Source organism: Macaca thibetana, chromosome 12 (assembly GCF_024542745.1).
Source record: "Macaca thibetana thibetana isolate TM-01 chromosome 12, ASM2454274v1, whole genome shotgun sequence".
Taxonomy (NCBI): domain Eukaryota; kingdom Metazoa; phylum Chordata; class Mammalia; order Primates; family Cercopithecidae; genus Macaca; species Macaca thibetana.
Window position 1 is genome coordinate 64,115,826 of NC_065589.1, and position 19,856 is coordinate 64,135,681.

At 37.7% G+C, this 19,856-nt stretch overlaps 1 protein-coding gene across 2 annotated transcripts in view; it reads left to right on the forward strand.

Moving 5' to 3' along the window:
- TTN (titin) overlaps positions 1-19,856 on the forward strand; it is a 273,451-nt gene that overhangs the window by 35,063 nt on the left and 218,532 nt on the right. For both annotated transcript variants that reach the window (XM_050750514.1, XM_050750513.1), the window contains exons 34-45: positions 1,096-1,356; positions 1,892-2,155; positions 2,247-2,507; positions 2,627-2,887; positions 3,618-3,878; positions 4,395-4,536; positions 4,627-4,792; positions 5,933-6,164; positions 7,727-8,011; positions 8,235-8,360; positions 13,524-13,712; positions 19,419-19,475. In XM_050750514.1, coding sequence (XP_050606471.1) covers positions 1,096-1,356; positions 1,892-2,155; positions 2,247-2,507; positions 2,627-2,887; positions 3,618-3,878; positions 4,395-4,536; positions 4,627-4,792; positions 5,933-6,164; positions 7,727-8,011; positions 8,235-8,360; positions 13,524-13,712; positions 19,419-19,475 — 2,505 coding nt within the window. The remainder of the gene's footprint in view (positions 1-1,095; positions 1,357-1,891; positions 2,156-2,246; positions 2,508-2,626; positions 2,888-3,617; positions 3,879-4,394; positions 4,537-4,626; positions 4,793-5,932; positions 6,165-7,726; positions 8,012-8,234; positions 8,361-13,523; positions 13,713-19,418; positions 19,476-19,856) is intronic.

A 19,856-nucleotide genomic window follows, 5' to 3' on the forward strand; every position in this document is an offset into this window, starting at 1 on the left:
AAATACAGTTTAACGTAACTGTATCTCTTATGATATCATGTAGAAATAAGACCATCATTCAGCAGAATGTCTTAGCTTTACAACGAAGAATAAAAAATGTAAATCAATTGTCAACAAAAAACTAGAAGTCATCATTAATTTGTTTGGTTCATTACAGTTTAAATATTGAGAGTTGAGATATTACATTCAGATCGTGTTGTCTATTACATCCAGAATTGAAGCCAGTTATATGGTAATGATCTGTCTTATTTGGTATGAAAGTTTCATGGTTTATACTTAGTTACATTATAAGATTTCCTCAGAGATCAGACCATGAAAAGACTGGTAAAACAAAATTTCAGATTTAGCATTTTTATACATTTAATATAAATTACATGTTTTTAAATGTGTGGAAACAGGAATAAACTATGAATCCCTCTGTGATTTCACCCAATGTTTTTAAAGTACCTACCATAAGTCAGACACTTGTAGGAACTCAGGACACAAAACTAAATAAGAAATGATTTTTTTCTTGAGAAATTCATAATTTAGAGAAGACAGATACATAAGCAACTAGCTTGTTAAAGCAGTAATTATTTCTACTAGCGGATGATAAGAGTGGAGGCAATGGGGTGAAACTTCATAGAATGGGTGACATTTGTCAACACAGTGATTTTTAGTATGCAGAAATCCTTAATCTAGTAGAAACATTGATGACTTGTACATTTTGTTTAGCAAATTTTTATGTAGTCAAAATATCAGATTCCCAGGAAATAATCATTAAAAGACCAAGTAAAATGCTTCTGAAGAAGAAGGAATTGGGTTAGAGGCTATCCCAGTGTTACACTGTTCTAAGAATTTCCTATTAATTCAACAATTGCTTTTTCTTAACAAAACTTTTCTGATTCCAGTATTTCTCCTAATTATCAGTCATACATACTTGGAATAAGGGATTTCTTTGGTACCTTCTCAATATGGGTATAAACAATCTTATAGACATTTCATGATTTCAAAATCATGTTCTTAAATTTGATATTTTATATTTACTTCTGCAAAGATTTTCTTATTATGTGAGTATTTTTAAAGGGCTCATACTGTACTTCTCTTGTTCCAAAGGTGGGGCCATCTCCAAGCCACTCACAGATCAGACCGTAGCTGAATCCCAGGAAGCTGTGTTTGAATGTGAAGTTGCCAACCCAGATTCCAAAGGTGAATGGTTGAGGGATGGCAAACACCTACCACTGACTAACAACATCAGAAGTGAGTCTGATGGCCACAAAAGGAGACTTATCATTGCTGCCACCAAATTAGATGACATTGGAGAATATACCTACAAGGTGGCCACCTCCAAAACATCTGCCAAACTTAAAGTTGAAGGTAAGTAACATAGGATTTGTCCTTTTCAAATCGTATTACAATCTTGATCGTTATCATTTTAAAAGACAAATGATATGGCCATTTTGGATACCATAAATTTTCACTTCATAAAGTCCTTCTAGATCCTCTAAACCTTCCTGAGACACATACCACAAGGCACAAAATTGCTTATCAAATGTGTTTATGCAAAAAAGCCATTTCTTAGGTTAAAGCTCTGTGAAACAGCTATATCAGACACTGATTCTCCATTCATCTCTCACCCTTCTCCAATTAGTCTATTATGCTACTAATATATAGCTATGCAAACTTCATACTACTCGAGCATAGAAAAATCATTTCATGATGTACATGTCCAGTTGGATCCCAGGTTTCCCTAAATAATCTCCGGTGTCTTTTAAAACAGAGGTGCTGCATAACTGCAAAATGTTTGGTAGCCATTTTTTTGCAGGGTGACTAAGCAATGATCTTGTTCAGGACTTCTTTTCCTTCATGATGTCATCCATATTTTCTAACCCAATCATAAATTTGTCTTCAGCTGTCAAAATTAAGAAGACTCTGAAGAACCTCACAGTGACAGAAACACAGGATGCTGTTTTCACTGTCGAGCTTACACACCCTAATGTCAAAGGTGTCCAGTGGATCAAAAATGGAGTTGTGCTGGAATCCAATGAAAAGTATGCTATCTCTGTCAAAGGAACAGTTTACTCTCTGAGGATTAAAAACTGTGCCATCGTGGATGAGTCTGTTTATGGCTTCAGGCTTGGAAGGCTAGGAGCCAGTGCCAGACTGCACGTTGAGAGTAAGTTGACTTAGAAACACTTTACAAATAGTCAGCCCATGGTTACCATTAAGTTAACCCTATCACTGAATTGCTCCAATTTTCCTCTTAGCTGTCAAGATCATTAAAAAGCCAAAGGATGTGACAGCCTTGGAAAATGCCACTGTTGCCTTTGAAGTTAGTGTTTCCCATGACACCGTTCCAGTAAAATGGTTCCATAAGAATGTGGAAATTAAGCCAAGTGACAAACACAGACTGGTCTCAGAAAGGAAGGTCCACAAGCTGATGCTGCAGAACATCTCCCCCTCAGATGCTGGGGAATACACAGCTGTGGTGGGGCAACTGGAATGCAAAGCAAAACTGTTTGTGGAGAGTGAGTATCAGGCAGCCCCTACGGCCCTTTCCTTGATGAACCCCATGTATTAATTTGTTTGGTTTCGTCTATTTTTTAAATAAATTGTATTAACTGAAGTGTTCTCTGATTTTACCAAGCATTACATATTACAAAAACCATGAAAAATATCGAGGTGCCTGAGACCAAAACTGCCTCTTTTGAGTGTGAGGTGTCCCACTTCAATGTCCCTTCCATGTGGCTGAAGAATGGTGTGGAAATTGAGATGAGTGAAAAGTTCAAGATAGTTGTGCAGGGAAAACTCCACCAGCTGATCATCATGAACACCAGCACGGAGGACTCGGCAGAATACACATTTGTCTGTGGCAATGACCAAGTCAGCGCCACCCTGACAGTCACCCGTAAGTTAAAAATAGATACATATATGTATATAAAATATGAAATATTCAGTAGATTCATTGATATTCTATATCCTACACTTTGCTGACCACTCAAAAATCCTTGATTGGGTGGGTAGGGTGGCTCAAGCCTGTAATCCCAGTACTTTGGGAGGCCAAGGCAGGAGAATCACTTGAGATCAAGATTTTGTGACCAGGCTGGGAAACACAGTGAGATCCTGCCTCTACCAAAAACAAAAGGAAAAAAAAATTAGCTGGGCATGGTGGCACAGAGTTGTAGTCCCAGCTACTCAGGAGGCTGAGGTTGGAGGATCACTTGGGCCCAGAAGACCAAGGCTGCAGTGAGCCACGATCATGGCACTGCACTCCAACCTGGGCAAGAAAGTTAGAACCTGCCTCAAAAAATAAAAAATAAAATTGTTACTTGAAACATCTAGTATGTGGTTACACTGAGTAAAGCACTAGTATCTCCACCTGGATAAAATGTTCCAGTTAGAGTAGCACTGAAAGGCTACCTGGAAAGATGGCTCAGTGTCTATCACTTGATCTTTCTGTTCCCCTGAGCTGGCACTGTCCTGTATGGTACATGGAAGGTATCAGAGCTTATATCTCTAAACTGTAATTGCCTCAACAGATGTACTAAAAACATTCCAATTTTTATTCTGCACCTCTTATAACCCACATCATATTTACATAAAGTCTCCTTGGGTGTGTTTCCTTTTCTCCTTTGCAGCAATCATGATTACTTCCATGCTGAAAGACATCAACGCTGAAGAAAAAGACACTATTACTTTTGAGGTGACAGTGAACTATGAAGGCATCTCTTACAAATGGTTAAAGAATGGTGTGGAAATCAAATCAACTGACAAGTGCCAGATGAGAACCAAAAAGCTCACACACTCCCTGAACATCAGGAATGTTCACTTTGGGGATGCTGCTGACTACACCTTTGTGGCTGGAAAAGCTACATCAACAGCCACACTTTATGTGGAAGGTATGGTTTCATAAATATTAGATCCATAGAAAAAATGTCACACATGCTTTGTAAAATTTAGTGTATCAATTAATGAATGGATAAATAAAATGTGGGATAGCCATACAATGGGAAAGCAATCAGCAACAAAAAGGAAGCACTACGATTTACTACAAAATGGATGAACATTAAAAACTTTATGCTAAGTGAAAGAAGCCAGAGACCATACAAAGATCACATATTGTATGATTCCATTTATATGAAATGTCCAAGATACACAAATCTATAGAGATGTAGATTGGTGGTTGCCTAGGTCTACAAGGGAGACAATAGAAAAGTCCTTGGGGCAATGGTTAAGGGGTACATAATTTCTTCTTGGGGAATGAGAATGTTCTAAAATTATGGTGATGTCTGCACAATGATGAATACATGGAAACTCATTGAATTGTGTACTTTAAATGGGTGGATTGTATAGTATGTGAATTATATCTCAATAAAGCTGTTAAAAATGTTAATTTTCTACATGCTATTTTCCAGCTCGTCATATAGAATTTAGGAAACACATTAAGGACATTAAGGTTCTGGAGAAGAAGCGAGCCATGTTTGAATGTGAAGTTTCTGAACCTGATATCACTGTACAGTGGATGAAAGATGACCAGGAACTGCAGATCACAGACAGGTCGGTTGTTTTGTCTTGCTACATTCCAGTAATTCCCAGTTTCTTCTGAATCACCATATGGTAAAACTCCAATTTCCATTTCATCCATAGAATAAAGATTCAGAAGGAGAAATATGTCCACCGCCTTCTGATCCCATCCACCCGGATGTCTGATGCTGGGAAGTACACAGTGGTGGCAGGAGGCAACGTGTCAACTGCAAACCTCTTTGTAGAAGGCAGAGATGTTCGCATCCGAAGTATTAAAAAGGAGGTTCAGGTATTGTCTATATACTAAATGTTTTGAAAAATCATCAGTAGTCCATAATCTATCATTTTATATTTCAATGTTTCCCTTTTACATTTGCTAACCACAGTCCTTTAAAGAATTAAATCAGCTCATTCTTACTTGGCTTAGACTCTCTCATGCTGACCTCAATTTAGTCACAGTTTCCACTCAGGGAATAAGTGTGTCCCTAGCAGCTGTCTAAATACGTTAATTAAAGCAGCTGTAGAAACTTCACCGTCTAATAAATGGCTGCTTGCCAAGCAGCACCAACCAGAAAAGAATTAAAATGTAAATCATGAGGTTCACACATCAATTAGAATTAAGGAAATTTTGAACAAGGTGACATTTTCTCAGGTTTCTATCTATGGAGAGCCAAGTGTCAAGGGACTTAGTGGCTAGAAGTACTTTCTATGAAGTCTAAGAGAAAGCCCCGTCCAAGCCATGCTGGGTTCCTGGCAAGGATGCTGGATGCTTTTGCTGTCGGCTGAGTTTACAGAGCTTGTCCTCATAAGTGTCAGTCATCCCAAATGATATAATGGAGGACACATGTCTAGAGAAATACCAGTTGAGTTCAGCTTCATCATGTTGCTCATCCAAAGAAAACCAGGCTTTAGAGACTGTAGACCACAATGAAAAAGCCTTCAATGAGGACTCAGATAACCTGGAGAGGTCTTCCATCATTTATTTGCCAATTCTGAACCTCAGTGTTCTCACTCTTAAAATGAGGATACTAGTTCCTACCTAGCTCACAAAGTTATTGTTCATATAAAATGAAATCAAATTAAGTAATAACTTTTTAGATAATAAGAAGCCCCCAAATGTAAAGTGTCTTTATATCCCTTTTTAGTAAATAAGCAAACATTTAAGGATGAAATAATTGTCCCTTTGGGCCAGCTCCTTTCCTCCGTGCAGGTGTAAACACAATTCTCTACAAGAGAAGTTTATGTACCATTTGTCCAACACTAGACAGGAAAAATTACAGAGTGCTATAATCAGCCAACTTATTGCATTATAATATATTGGTTTCACATGCCATTCATTGACCAGTTTTAGAAATTGATTAACTGGGAGGAAACCAAAGCTTCAAGTTTTTTGTTTTTTGTTTTTTTTTTAATGTTGTTTCATCAATAGGTCATTGAGAAACAGCGTGCTGTTGTTGAGTTTGAGGTCAATGAAGACGATGTTGATGCCCACTGGTATAAAGACGGCATTGAAATCAATTTCCAAGTTCAAGAACGACACAAATATGTGGTGGAGAGAAGAATCCACCGAATGTTTATCTCTGAGACCAGACAGAGTGATGCAGGAGAATACACCTTTGTGGCAGGAAGGAACAGGAGTTCTGTCACTCTCTATGTCAATGGTATGTAGGGACAGATTTCAGCATATTTTGTGGATCCATCAGAAATAATCCTCCTGTTTAAGTCACTAAATTCCTGTAATTCAAAGGAAATGTCTAAAGAACCTATGGTATTCACATGGTTGCAGTTATATTTTTTTCTTCACATTATACCTACGGAAAAGGGAGGGCAGCTGTTAAAAGACCTATTGAGAAGTTATTTTCAGAAGCACCTGATGGCCAGATCCTTATCTAGTTGCTCAACACTATTGAATACCCACTGGGTGTCAATTGTCATATACCCCAGATGGGCTTCCAGATTTGCTGTTAAACTATTTTAGTTCTCTGCCCTCTGCCTGAACTGCTCAAGTCCTAGCAGCACTAACAAGTCAAAGTAGTGTTTCCAGCCTCTAGTATGGAGTGCCTGGGAGAACTCAAAGGTCCTCTTTGAGACCCTGGAAGGCCTAGAGAGCCTCAGGCAATGTGGAACTAGATCCTCTCTACCCCAAGCTCTAAGAACAGGGGCTCTTATTTTGGAGGGGGAATTTCACCTGCTAGCAAGCACTCCTGAGGAGCCTCTCAGCAGTTCTCAGGGAAGTGCTGTTAAACCTCTGCTCTCCTCATTAGAAATCTTAAGGCTGAATCTCAAGCTGACCTTGTTTCGAGTCTAACCTAGATGCAAGAGAAAAATGGAACCTCCCTTTCTCTCCTCATCCTAGGCCATATCTCTTTGAATAAAATACCCCTGAGGCAGATGCAGGAACACCAGGGGTAATCTCAAGATTCACAAAGATGAACCATATCGCCAACATTCCCTTGGTTCCTAGGAGACCAAATGGTCATGGCATCCAGTTCTTATTATCTCTGTATTACTAGTGGAGAAACTGAGACACAGAAAAGTAAAGATCTTTTCTATGATAGTGTCAGAAGCCAGCCTCACAGAAGTCATTTCTTCTAATTTCTGGGTTCCATGAACTAACCAGGTCCCCTCACTCATCACAGCACTGAGAATATGCTTTAGTTAGCAAAACAGGAAAGCTGAATTTGTTAAATCTACCTAATGGCATTTAACTAGATCTGAAATAGTAGTCATTCATTCAATACTTACTGATTGCATTTTACTGGCACTGGTACATAACAAAATGACTATGACATAAATACAAATACTTGCAAAACAAACAAAATGGAATGGGATGAGCCTCCTCACCATATGATTTGTCCAAATGACTTTTGAAAATAGGTAGCATGTGTAAGTTATTTTATAATTCATTCAGGTATCCATCGCTAAGCCCCCACCCCAAACAGAAACTGGGATAATCAGGTTAACTCAGCACTCTCAGCATGCCCCCCAAATGTCAAAAATATCTTTCTGAAGCTATTCCCTCTGCTTGTGGACAAATTCTAAATGCTTTCTTCATTCTTAGCACAAAGAATGTTCTAATATTCCGAGGCAAGTAAAAATACCACAATTCCAAAATTTTGTCTCTGGATGTATAAATAGACGGCAAGAAATTAATGTAGAGTTTTGCATGCTCTCCTGTGTTTTTACACTTTTTTATGGGCTATTTGTCAACATTTACTCCTAGCTCCTGAACCGCCCCAAGTTCTGCAGGAGCTCCAGCCTGTCACTGTGCAGTCTGGCAAGCCGGCCCGCTTCTGTGCCGTGATATCCGGCAGACCACAGCCCAAAATTTCCTGGTACAAGGAAGAGCAGCTACTTTCCACTGGCTTCAAGTGCAAATTTCTTCATGATGGGCAAGAGTACACGCTTTTGCTAATTGAAGCCTTCCCAGAGGATGCGGCAGTCTATACCTGTGAAGCCAAGAACGACTATGGAGTTGCCACAACATCAGCTTCACTCTCAGTGGAAGGTGGGAATGCCTTGCTACTTCCAGCTGAAAATAAAACCTAAGAAATGGCTTTTGTCCTTTCCCAGTGCATTTAAAAATACAATTTGGAGCTCATAAAAGTAGATTGCTACCCAGTTTTGAAAGCACTCTACTGTGAAATAAATTAAGATAAACCTACATGCTCCCTTCTGTGAGGTCTCTATGGTGACTTAATCATGACAAATCTTGTGGTTTCTTTCTTTAGTTCCAGAAATTGTGTCTCCCGATCAGGAAATGCCAGTTTATCCACCTGCCATCATCACCCCGCTTCAGGACACTGTCACTTCGGAAGGGCAGCCAGCCCGTTTTCAATGCCGGGTTTCTGGAACAGGTAAGTTTAAGAACAAAAGGTATCATTGCTAATACTTACAAAGAATTATATGGGAAAAACATTCTGTCACCTTCTCCTCTATCACAAACATCTCTCATGCATAATTTGAAGCTTAATGGAAATCTAGCAGAAAACTTATTTCAATTATTAAATTAAGAATTAGATAAGTGTTTTTCACTATTCTGTGCCCTTAAAAATGGTTATTTATGTTATGTTATGTGTTCTTTATCACAGTAAAAGAATTACATTAGTGTTTTTTACTAATCTTTAAAAAAGGTCATGTTCCCTTTACGATTGTAGCTACACTTAATTTCCTAATTGATAAAATACAATGACAAAACTAAAATTATCATTAGATTAATCATAATAGCATCTACATATATTTCAAAAGAATAATACATTTATATAAGATATTATTCAGTCTATGGAAAATGCTTGTGTGAAAGGTATCCTTTGGAAGACAATATCCTATAGTGGTCAGAAGTCAGGGCTTTATGGTCAAAGATGCTGAATTTGAATCTTGCCTTCAATATGTGACCTTAGGCAAATATATCATTTCTCTGGTTCTCTTTCTCTCATGAATACATTGAGTAAACTATTGCATTCAATTCTAGAAAATATATTTTATAAGGCTAGGAATTCTGTTTTAGTACCTAGAATTTGGCATCTGAAAAATAGTACCTGATAAAAGGTAAGCTCTATGAAAACAAGAGTGGATCGTTGCCGTAGAATATCACCTGATACATAGTAGATACTCCATAGGTAATTGTTGACTGGACAAATTAATGATGGTTAAATGACTGTTACCAAACACTTAAGATTATTATCAAGATTAAGTTAGGTAACTCAAGTCAGCACATAGCACAGTGCCCATCATAGAGTAATCAATGAGAGTCAGCTGCTACCATTTTTAATTGGGGCATGCTTCTCAAGTACCACCAGCCGCTTTCCTCATCCCAGGAATCTGACCTTGGTAGAATGAGACAATATATGTAGAACCACTTCAAGTCATAATTGATTGTCTGTAATCACAATTGATAGATATCTTGTCTCAGATAGAAACAAGATAAATCAAATGAATGTATGATCCCTTTATCCCAAATGAAAATCACTCTCTAATTTTCTTGGCTTTTGTATACCACCAGCCAAAGGGAAACTCTCAAAGCTTGGGCATCTCCCAGTACTCTTAATAGGCTGATGCAAAAGTAATTGCAAAGTTGTATTGTTTTGTTTATTGTGCTTCTCCCATTAGTTTATAATCCAATATCTACCTTGTCAAGATTTATTTTTCTGAACAGGTTAGTACTTCAGTTGGTCTTCTGACCTGATTATTTCCTCCTCAGAAATGGAGATTGTGATCTAGAAATCCAATAGACCTATTTGATTGTATGAGCATAATTAAAAGATATAATGTATGTAAAGCACCTATAGCCATGGCTGCCAAGTAACTGGGGCTCAATACATTCATTTTATTATAGCCATAGAGAGGAATTATATAAACATCAATGTATTGGGTGACCAATATGGACAAATACCATGGACTGTATACTTGAGGGATAGTGTTCAAGAAATACTAAATATTAATAAATGAAGACTGATTTGATAATATCCTACTAACACAATAATAAAAATATATTTTAAAAGCAAATTCACTAAAGCTACACTAAATACGTTATCCATTTATTTAATTTTTAGAGGAATTTTTTTAATATAAACATATATATACATCATTCAAAGTAGTAATATTTGTCTTAACTATATTGGTATAGTGCTTTTAAGTCTATAACATATTAACATATGGTAGTATTGCCTTTAAAGTGTTGCAGAAATACACCTGAAGCACTCTACAAGACACCAATTGGGGTAGAAAGAGAAAAACTTCACTATCTTTTCTGCATAACCAATGTTTTTAAAGTTTGAATAGGCTTTGTAAACTCAGAAGATCATTAACATCCTATGTGTGGTAATATTTATACACATATAGTGGTTTTAGCACCCTCTTGTAAATTTGTTTTCCATATGAAAGAAATTAAATTCATTAAATAAAATGCTCTTTCAAAAACTCACCAACTCACAGAGTTTCATACCACTGGAACTAAAGATATTTACACAACTTCCTCTGGCTACGTATTGCCTTAAGTAAGTGTAGGCCTGCTTTCCACAAATTGAAAAGAAATTGGGAGTCTTCAGAAGCCCCTTTTCCATGCTTTTTGGCGATGCGGTACTTTCTGAAGCATGAAACGTGGGCCTGAGCAACCAGGGGCTGTTTCTAACAGGGAAAATGTTACCTATTGAAGGTCTCCAGTGCCACCTACTGGTAGAGGAGCAATTTGGAAAAGCAGAATCTTAAAACGTAAAAAAGCTAGTTTTTTGCTGTTTATTCTACAGATGATGAGTCAGTGTCATTTGGAGGGTTACAGAGTGACAGCTAGCTAAACAAAATGGTGAATAATTAATCTAGCACTGATGTTGTCTGTTATTCATTTAAGCATCTGTGCAATTTTTATTCTACCATTTATTGTTTCCCTGCTATTGAGACATTACCTTAGGTGCTGGGGTGCAGATCTTGCTCTTGCTTTAAGGAGCTCAATATGTAGGTGAGGAGATGCATGCACACAACTAGATCCCAAGGTTTTAAGTGCTATTAACAGGCCCACTTTCTCATCATTCTCTGTCTGGGAGAGAGCCAGAGAAAGATGTGTGAACTGAGCATTGTAAAATAAGTAGGATCATGGAACACAGTGGCATCTTATGATGAGAAAACAACATCTCCAAGTCATCAAAACTTGCAATAATGCGTCGTGTGCTAGAATCGAGTGGTTTAAGTACAGTTGGTTTAAGTGATATCATGAGCAGGTGAGAAGGCTGGATAATACGGCAAAGCCCATGCTAAAGTTTTTGATATTCTTTGCTGAAGATTTTGGAATTGATCTTGTTTACATTTAGGAGACACTGAAGGATTTTTAAGCCCCCAGGTACCATGATCAGGTTTGCTTTTTAGAAACGATACTGTGATAGGGAAAGAAGGAATGGACAGATGTGGGAGGCAAGACTGGCAGTCAGGAACTCGGGAGAGGTTATTACAATAGGCCTGGAGAGTGTGGACTAGGACTTCAGCCAGAGGAGGCAGGAGAGAGAAGGGAGGGATTGTAGAAGTAGTAATATGGGAGAAGAATGGCCTCAAAGAAGCCGCAAGAGGCTTATGACTAACGCAGATCATGGCATCACAGCCACAAGCACCAAGTCCACTACCACGAAAGGTTTCACCTGTTAACTCACTTACTGCATGCAGTTCTCGTCCAGTGGCAGTTCATGTGTATCCTGATGCCTCATTCAGCTCACCAAAGGAAGAAGCTGTCAGTAGAAATAAGCAGAGAACCTTGTAAGAGGATGTACCAAACTATTCATCCTTCCCTTGCCATTGATGATCACACACACACACACACACACACACACACCTTCACACAAACGAAATAGGGGTGGTGTTTCATGTTATATCACATGGACCTGTTTTTTGGCATGTTATTGAAGACACTTTTGCTTCCATCTGTGATGTTAGACATTCTTGCTGTAATGACTGACTTGTGCCAGTGGCTTATAAAGCCATTTCATGTGTGTTGTATCATTTAATTCTCACAGCAATTATACGCAATGAATAGCCCATAAATCATTATGCATGCCATTTTACAAATGAAAAGACTAATCCAGAAAGCTTAAACGACATTTCCAAGGTCACACAGCTGACAAGTTGTAGTGTCAATATTTCACTTTCTTTTTCTTTTCTTTTTTTTTTTTTTTTTTTTTTTTTTTTGACGGAGTCTTGCTCTGTCGCCCAGGCTGGAGTGCAGTGGCAAGATCTTGGCTCACTGCAACCTCCCCATCCTGGGTTCAAGCGATTCTCCTGCGTGAGCCTCCTGAGTAGCTGGGATTATAGGCATGCACCACCACGCCTGGCTAATTTTTGTATTTTCGGTAGAGACAAGGTTTCACCATATTGGTCAGGCTGGTCTCAAACTCCTGACCTTGTGATCTGCCCACCTCAGTCTCCCAAAGTGCTGGGATTACAGGTGTGAACCACCACACCTGGGCAGGATTTCATTTTCTACTTTACCTTGCTATCTAAGGAACTGAACAGATTTGTTACTGTAAGAGGAGAACCTGCCATTTATACACAACTACCATCATGGGAAGGGCAGTAAATTTTATAGCAAGTATTGGCATTAAAATGCAGACAAATGCTAGATGATTGGACTATGAGAAGATCATCTTGGATGGTATTGAGACAAAGAAGAGGTATAGTGACTATGCTCCAAAAACAAGATGGCTTTGATTTTGGCTATTCAAACAATTAACTAAAATTAAAGTGCATATCACCTCCAATTATTATAACACAATAACATGCTACTTTACCTGTAATTTGGGTTTTTACTTTCTATTATTTTAAGATGGTTCAAATCCTTATATAGAAATAGCTAGCTTTATTATAATGTCTTATAACTGCCACTCTGTAAAGAGTCAAATGTATCTAACATGCTCAAATACCATAAATCACCCTCTTTATTTAAAAAATTATTTTCTGTACAATTATTTTTTGCCATATATACTGCATACTGAAACCTTTTGCTCATCAGTAACAAAGACAGAGATTTTTTTTTCTACAGCCTTCAAAGTTATCTATTTTAGACTTTTCATATCTTGATCTTCTCAGCTCTCTTTTTGATTGATCTTTCTGCAAACCAAAAGTGGAGATTTTTCTCACTTCCTGTCCCAGAAGGGCAACTACAAGCCCAGATCAAACCTTTCATGATGACTGTTCTCAGGATTGTCTTTTCCTCAAAGTGGCTGAATATGTCAAAATCTTGTCCCTGCTTCTGCTGTATGACATGCAAATGTCTAAAGAGAATGTAACTGAAATTCTATCATTTTAAACATTACAACCAGTTCAACCATAGGACAAGCTATATTTTTCTATCATCATACTTCCTTCTTGAAGATGAAAGGAAATCATTTAATAATAGTAGATATGGCATGCCCAGAGAAAAGTATCATGTTATTAAGTCAAATATGAAATGTAGGCACTAGTATTATTACATAGTGTTTGCAGGTAAATTTCAAAAATCCACTCGTTTTTGTGGTTGAAGTATCTCTTCTTTTTTGTTGTAGATCTAAAAGTGTCTTGGTACAGCAAAGACAAGAAAATCAAGCCATCTCGGTTCTTTAGAATGACTCAATTTGAAGACACTTACCAACTGGAAATTGCCGAAGCTTATCCAGAAGATGAAGGAACTTACACGTTTGTTGCTAGTAATGCTGTAGGCCAAGTGTCAAGCACAGCCAACCTAAGTCTGGAAGGTAAAGTAAAACAAATTTCAGAACCCCATTTAAATATAGATCGAATCTTACAATGTCTGTAACAATTACTCAAGAGTTCATGTAAATCATCGTTGTTCCTACCATTCTCTTCTAATTCAACTAATTATTTCCATGTTATATGCCATGTTCTCGTTTCTCCTTTACCACTTTTCATTGTGAATCATAGACCATCATGTTTCATTTGGCCCCGCTTTTTCTCTGTAACAATTTGTAATGTATTGCTGCTGTCACCAGCTGTCATGCTTCCTGATCAGCATGAATCAGAAGGGGGCAAAATATGCTGAAGAAATAGGTAGATTTGTTTTCTCAATTGGCTAACATAAAAATTATACTTTAAAAACATCTAAGAGTGTTATCCTCCTACCGTGCTGACACAATTTTGATTTCACAAAAGCTAGACCATTTCAGGTCTGTACACCAGCGAGTTATATTCACCCTCCTTTCAAGAATGTCTGAGTGTTAAGGAGTGCAGTCCTAAAGTGGTTTAACATTTCTGTGAGTTAGGGCTCTTAAATTGTAATCAGAAACACTTCCTCAGTAACACGGGGACTTTGATTCAAACGAGGATAGCATTTTTATATAGTGGGACTATTTTTCCTGAGCAAATACAGTCTATGTAGTATTAAGTACATACAAATACACAAAGATTTAGAGAAACTTCTATTTTTTTCTTAACTTTATGCATTAACTGTAACTAGATGTTTGTTAAATAATGAATTTAAAGTGGTTTATAAAATAAAAAAGTTGACTTTACAACCAGAGGAAGAAAGAAAAGAATACCTGAACCCTGGTGGATACTCCACTATTGCCTTCATGAACAATGTAGTGAAGTTCCTTAGTCCATTCATGTCTCAGCTTGCTTATCTGGGAAATGGAAGGGAACTTGTGTGACTTTGAATCAGTAGTGATATACAAGGACAAGGCATTAGGATTGGACTGAATTCTAGTCCATTATTGGAATTTGCGACAAATCTGTAGACAACTCCAAATAAGTTCTGGTTTCAATGCAAGGTAAGACATTAAAAATTGGTATGCTTCTTTTCAGGATTTAGCAAATTTGAAGAACATACATCAAACTCCCAATGGCATGTCTCTTTATCAGTTTCATTTAAGAAGGAGCCCCTTGGCCAAAAGCCCAGCTTCATCCAGCCTCTGTCAAGCCTCAGGGTGCACAGCGGGGAGACAGTCAGATTTCATGCGAGGGTTTCTGGCATTCCCAAGCCAGAAATCCAATGGTTTCATAACCAGCAGCTAATTCTACCAACAAAAGATGTAGTTTTCCATTTTGAGGAGTCCACAGGCATGGCTTTAATGCTTATAGTTGATGCTTACTCAGAGCATGCTGGGCAGTACTCTTGCAAAGCAACCAATAGTGCTGGGGAAGCCACTTGTGCAGCTACACTCACAGTGACTCCAACAGGTAAAGCCCATCTTGCTTCAAGGACTTTGATTTGCTGTATACCTCTCAGTCCCACTGTTACTAATGAGAGTCTCTGTTGTTTGTTTTATTGCATACTGTGGTCAGTCCATAACTTACTAATAAAATAACATGCAATAACTTCCCCTAGGTCCTCAATTATGGGTTAACCTACACACTTTAAATTTCACTGGAGTATCTGTTCTATGCCCCAGAGAACCAGTAATGATTTTATTAGGCACCATCTTTGCCTGGCTTCTTTACTCTTCTAAGCAACATTGTATCATTGCATCATTAAATTATCTATTTGCTGAGTATTACTTATAAAGCATACAGTGGACGGAGAGCAAATGCTACCCCAAATATATTCAGCTAGAGTGAGAGACAGAAAGAGAGACCGGGTCACTTTGGATAGCTGAAATGACAACAGAAAGAAGGAACCAGATACTGTATGGCATCCGCATGAGCCTTCATCAACCATTCATCATGGAATCACTGGGAATGAATTTTCTTTTGTGTGATGCTGACATCTAGATCATATTGCATCTGGCATGCGCTTCCAAGTGACAATTATGTCTTTCATCTTCATCTTCCATGCCATTTTGTGTTACTAACATAGGCAAGTGACAAAGCTTAGATCTTAATATTCTTTTCTTTTTCTTGTCACTTGATTATACAGTGCAAGCCCTAGATAGGCAAAGTTCTGGGAAAGATGTAAGAGAGTCCACCAAGTCCCAGGCAGTGGCAGATTCCTCTTTCACAAAGGAGGACAGCAAAATATCTCAAAAGGATATTAAGTCATATCAAGGATCATCATATGAATATGAAGTGCAGGTTTTTGAAAGTGTATCTCAAAGTTCCATCCACACAGCTGCATCCATTCAAGATATACAGTTGCGCCATACTGCATCCCTTTCAGAAATTGCAGAAAGCACTGAGCTATCTAAGGAATGTGCCGAAGAGTCCATGGGTGAGGCGCCCAAGATTCTCCTGCATCTTCAGGACATCACTGTAAAGTGTGGTGATACGGCTCAATTCCTATGTGTTTTAAAAGACGATTCTTTCATTGATGTAACCTGGACTCATGAAGGTGCAAAGATAGAGGAATCCGAGAGACTGACGCAATCACAAAATGGAAATATTCAGTTTCTTACCATATGTAAAGTTCAGCTGGCAGACCAAGGACTATACAGCTGCATTGTACACAATGACTGTGGAGAGAGGACAACATCAGCAGTACTAAGTGTAGAAGGTGGTTAATTGATTTTTAGCTATGACTTGCTTCATTTCATCCTCATTGCTTTATGCAGCTTTTCTGCCGTGCAAATTCAATCAATGAATATATTAATTAGAATATATCTAAACTAGCACCATATTCATAAATGACTTCTGAAAGTCAGCCAAGTCAATGACCATAATTATCCTGAAAATTTAACTTGCCAGTCTAGATTCAGAAAGTTTAATTTTTAAACGTAGATTCAAGAAGCAAAGGCTTATTTCCTATATGCTGCATTTTCTAATATTTACCAATGCGCCACCAAGAAAGTGTAGCAAAGTTAAAATGTTGTAGTCTGAGAAGTATTTATTGGGTATTTATTATTGTGCCAGATACTGTGGTAAATTTCAGTTTAATTGTTTTAAAGTAAGAGGTTCAACAATTCTTATCTCCTCTTCATTTTTACATCTGGAGGTTCTAGTTGTTTACAAAGGGGCCATGAAAATAGAAAATTGGGACCAAGTACAGTGGCTCATGCCTGTAATCCCAGCGCTTTGGGAGGCCGAGGCAGCCAGATCACTTGAGGTCAGGAGTTCGAGACCAGTCAGGCTAATATGGTGAAACCCCATCTCTACTAAAAATACACAAATTAGCCAGGCATGTTGGTGCATTCCTGTAATCCCAACTACTCAGGAGGCTGAGGCAGGAGAATTGCTTGAACCCAGGAGGCAGTGGTTGCAATGAGCCAAAATAGGGTCACTGCACTCCAGCCTGGGCAACAGAGCTAGACTCCATCTCCAAAAAAGAAAAATAGAAAATTGGGTGCTGAAAATAACCTGGCTCTCTCTGGACCAAAATTAGAAGTCTCTAGATATTACTCCATAAATGATGCTGCTTTTACAGGCTTAAAATCCTCCTGGAATTGTAGAATTTTCTCATGGCAAGATCACAATTTTTGTCATTATTGGGCTTGATTCTCCATCATGTCTGGAAGAGCAGGAATAAACTTGTCTGGGCAAGTGATAACTTCTTCCTCTTATCGATGGTCTTTCCTTTTGGATATTAATGAAATGAGAAAAATATTTTTCAGGTGCTATAAGCCTGTGTTGTGTGCCTGTAGGCAAAACAGCTCCACTGAGTCTCATGGAAGGAAGGTGGTGGGAGAAGTTCAGGCATCTCCAGGGGTCTGTGGAAAGCTCTGGCCTCAAGTTCCTCCCTAATCCTGGCCATAGTGGTGTTAAGGATGAAAAAGGGGCAGTGCTATGGAGGTGCACAGTCATCTCTGCACAGAATTTTGAAACAGTGGCCTTTCTTCCTACCCAGTACAGAGAATATGGTTCGTTGATTCATATAATTTTTCTGCAACACCTGCTCACCAAAAGGAGGTCTTATTCTTTCTTAATGAGATTTTGTTCTAAAGCTCTATCTCATTCTGTCACCACAGCCTACAAAGGCAATATCTCAAGAACTGAGGTTTAGTTATGTAAATTAGATAGAAAATTCCACCAGCCAGAGAGTTGACCCTCAATTTCACTGCAGCTGCTGGCTAGCACAGTAATCACACAGAGTGACTATTTATTTGGAGGTGTTGTCTGCAAGTTTTGTAGGTGACAGTGTGACAACTTTTTCGGAAATGTAATTGGGAGTTGGCTGTCTTGTGAAGGTGGGAGAAATGTAGATTAGATCTCTTAACTCAGTTCCTAAAGAATCTAGTGCTATAGTGCAGTGTTTGACTTTCATATTCCCAGAATTGATTTGAGCTTGGCTCTTTTGCCCTAGGATCTCCAGTTCATTGAGTTCCAATGGATAATATTATTAAAGTGTGAAGCAAAATAATTTTTTTGAACATCCAACTGCCTTACTTGTACCTAAGAAAGTTGAAAGATAAGATATTTTTAGGTGTTTGAAGAGTGAAAGATCAGGCACAGTTGTCTAATTATTTGACATAGGCCAGTCTTTATATGTTCCTTTTTTATTTTGGCCTAATAAGTTCATATAGGCTACAGAGTTATCCACCAAGATCAAGCAGGAATGTCAAACCCCTGGAAGTCTGTTTGAATACAGTTCTTATGTGCATAATAAACATAGACATATCGTATATTAGTTTGATGACTAACATGCTGCCTTTCCTTCTCATCCTAATGACATTCCATCTTCTCCACATTCAGCATGTTTTTTAATCTTACAAGCACAGCTAATTTATGCCTTTCCCTAACTTTATTCTTACCCAGCAAAAGAATCGCAAGCCAGAGCACTTACAAAAATTACTCTGGGTTCAGACACTAAAAGTATTAAAACACTCAAAGAGTCACAAATTAAAACAACCCCTGAAGTAAAAAGAGAATCGTCAAAGAAAACATCAAGTTTGTCATTAACTTCATGCCAAAAACCATAAGAAACTGAGAACAAGGGAATGAAGTCTACTGACAGGATACCACGTGGACTGAAGACAGAGTGATACGAGAGTCCCAGCCTTTCAGCTGCCCCAGAGATGATTGTGTCTAAAAACTGTGCATATTCCTTGTGTAATAAAAACAGTTTTGATAAGTCTTTGTTTTGTTCCTTAATATGTAATTGGACTTTGTATAGTTTAAAGTTTGAAAGGTGGTTCAAATCAAAGGAGTATTTACTAGCAGGAAAAACTGAGAATAGCCCTCTGCTAAAGTAGCAGTTTAGAAAATGCATGTTCTTTCTAAATGTGATTTCATCTCTTAGCAAGTGTTTAGTCAATAGGACATTTTTTTAGAAAATAATATTCCTTCAGTTTGTAGATTGCTTTCTGAATGCATGTAAAGGCATGGGGAATTATAGAACTAAAAGTGGAAATTTCATGAAGAACCTAAAATAAAAATGTTTTAAATCTTTCTGTCGACATTGCCATGTGTTTTATCAGCTCAATAGTTTGTTTGGCATGGACTTTTTGGTATATTTGGGGAATGCAGTTTTCTGTTATTATAATAAAAAGAAAATTTTAATCATATAAGTCATGAATTGATGCAGAAAGTATATGCAATTGATAACTAAAATCTCTTTATATGTTTTTCTATTTTAGCCCCTGAATCAATTTTGCATGAGAGGATTGAACAAGAGATTGAGATGGAAATGAAAGGTATTGTTATAATGGATGTGAGATTTAAGTAGAAATTCTAAGGGATTAATAGGATCCTTGAGTTGCCTTCTTTCTCTTAGTATTATTGAGAAAAAAAATGACATAGATGTACAAATATATCTCTTAGAGTATATATTACTATGTCGCATGCTTGGTTTAGAATGTTGATGGTTACATGCATTTCACAGTAATTTATCATAAGTTAATTTAAAATTTTGTATTTAAAATTTATCAGCCATATTCAACTTTATGTTTGCAGTCATTTCCAAAAGTGTGTATTAGGAAAAGTTGTCATCTTAATGCATGAAATCATGAAGTAGAAGTTTGTTTTCAAAATCACAGTGAATTACATTGAACAATAGACAATAACCTAGCTGTCAT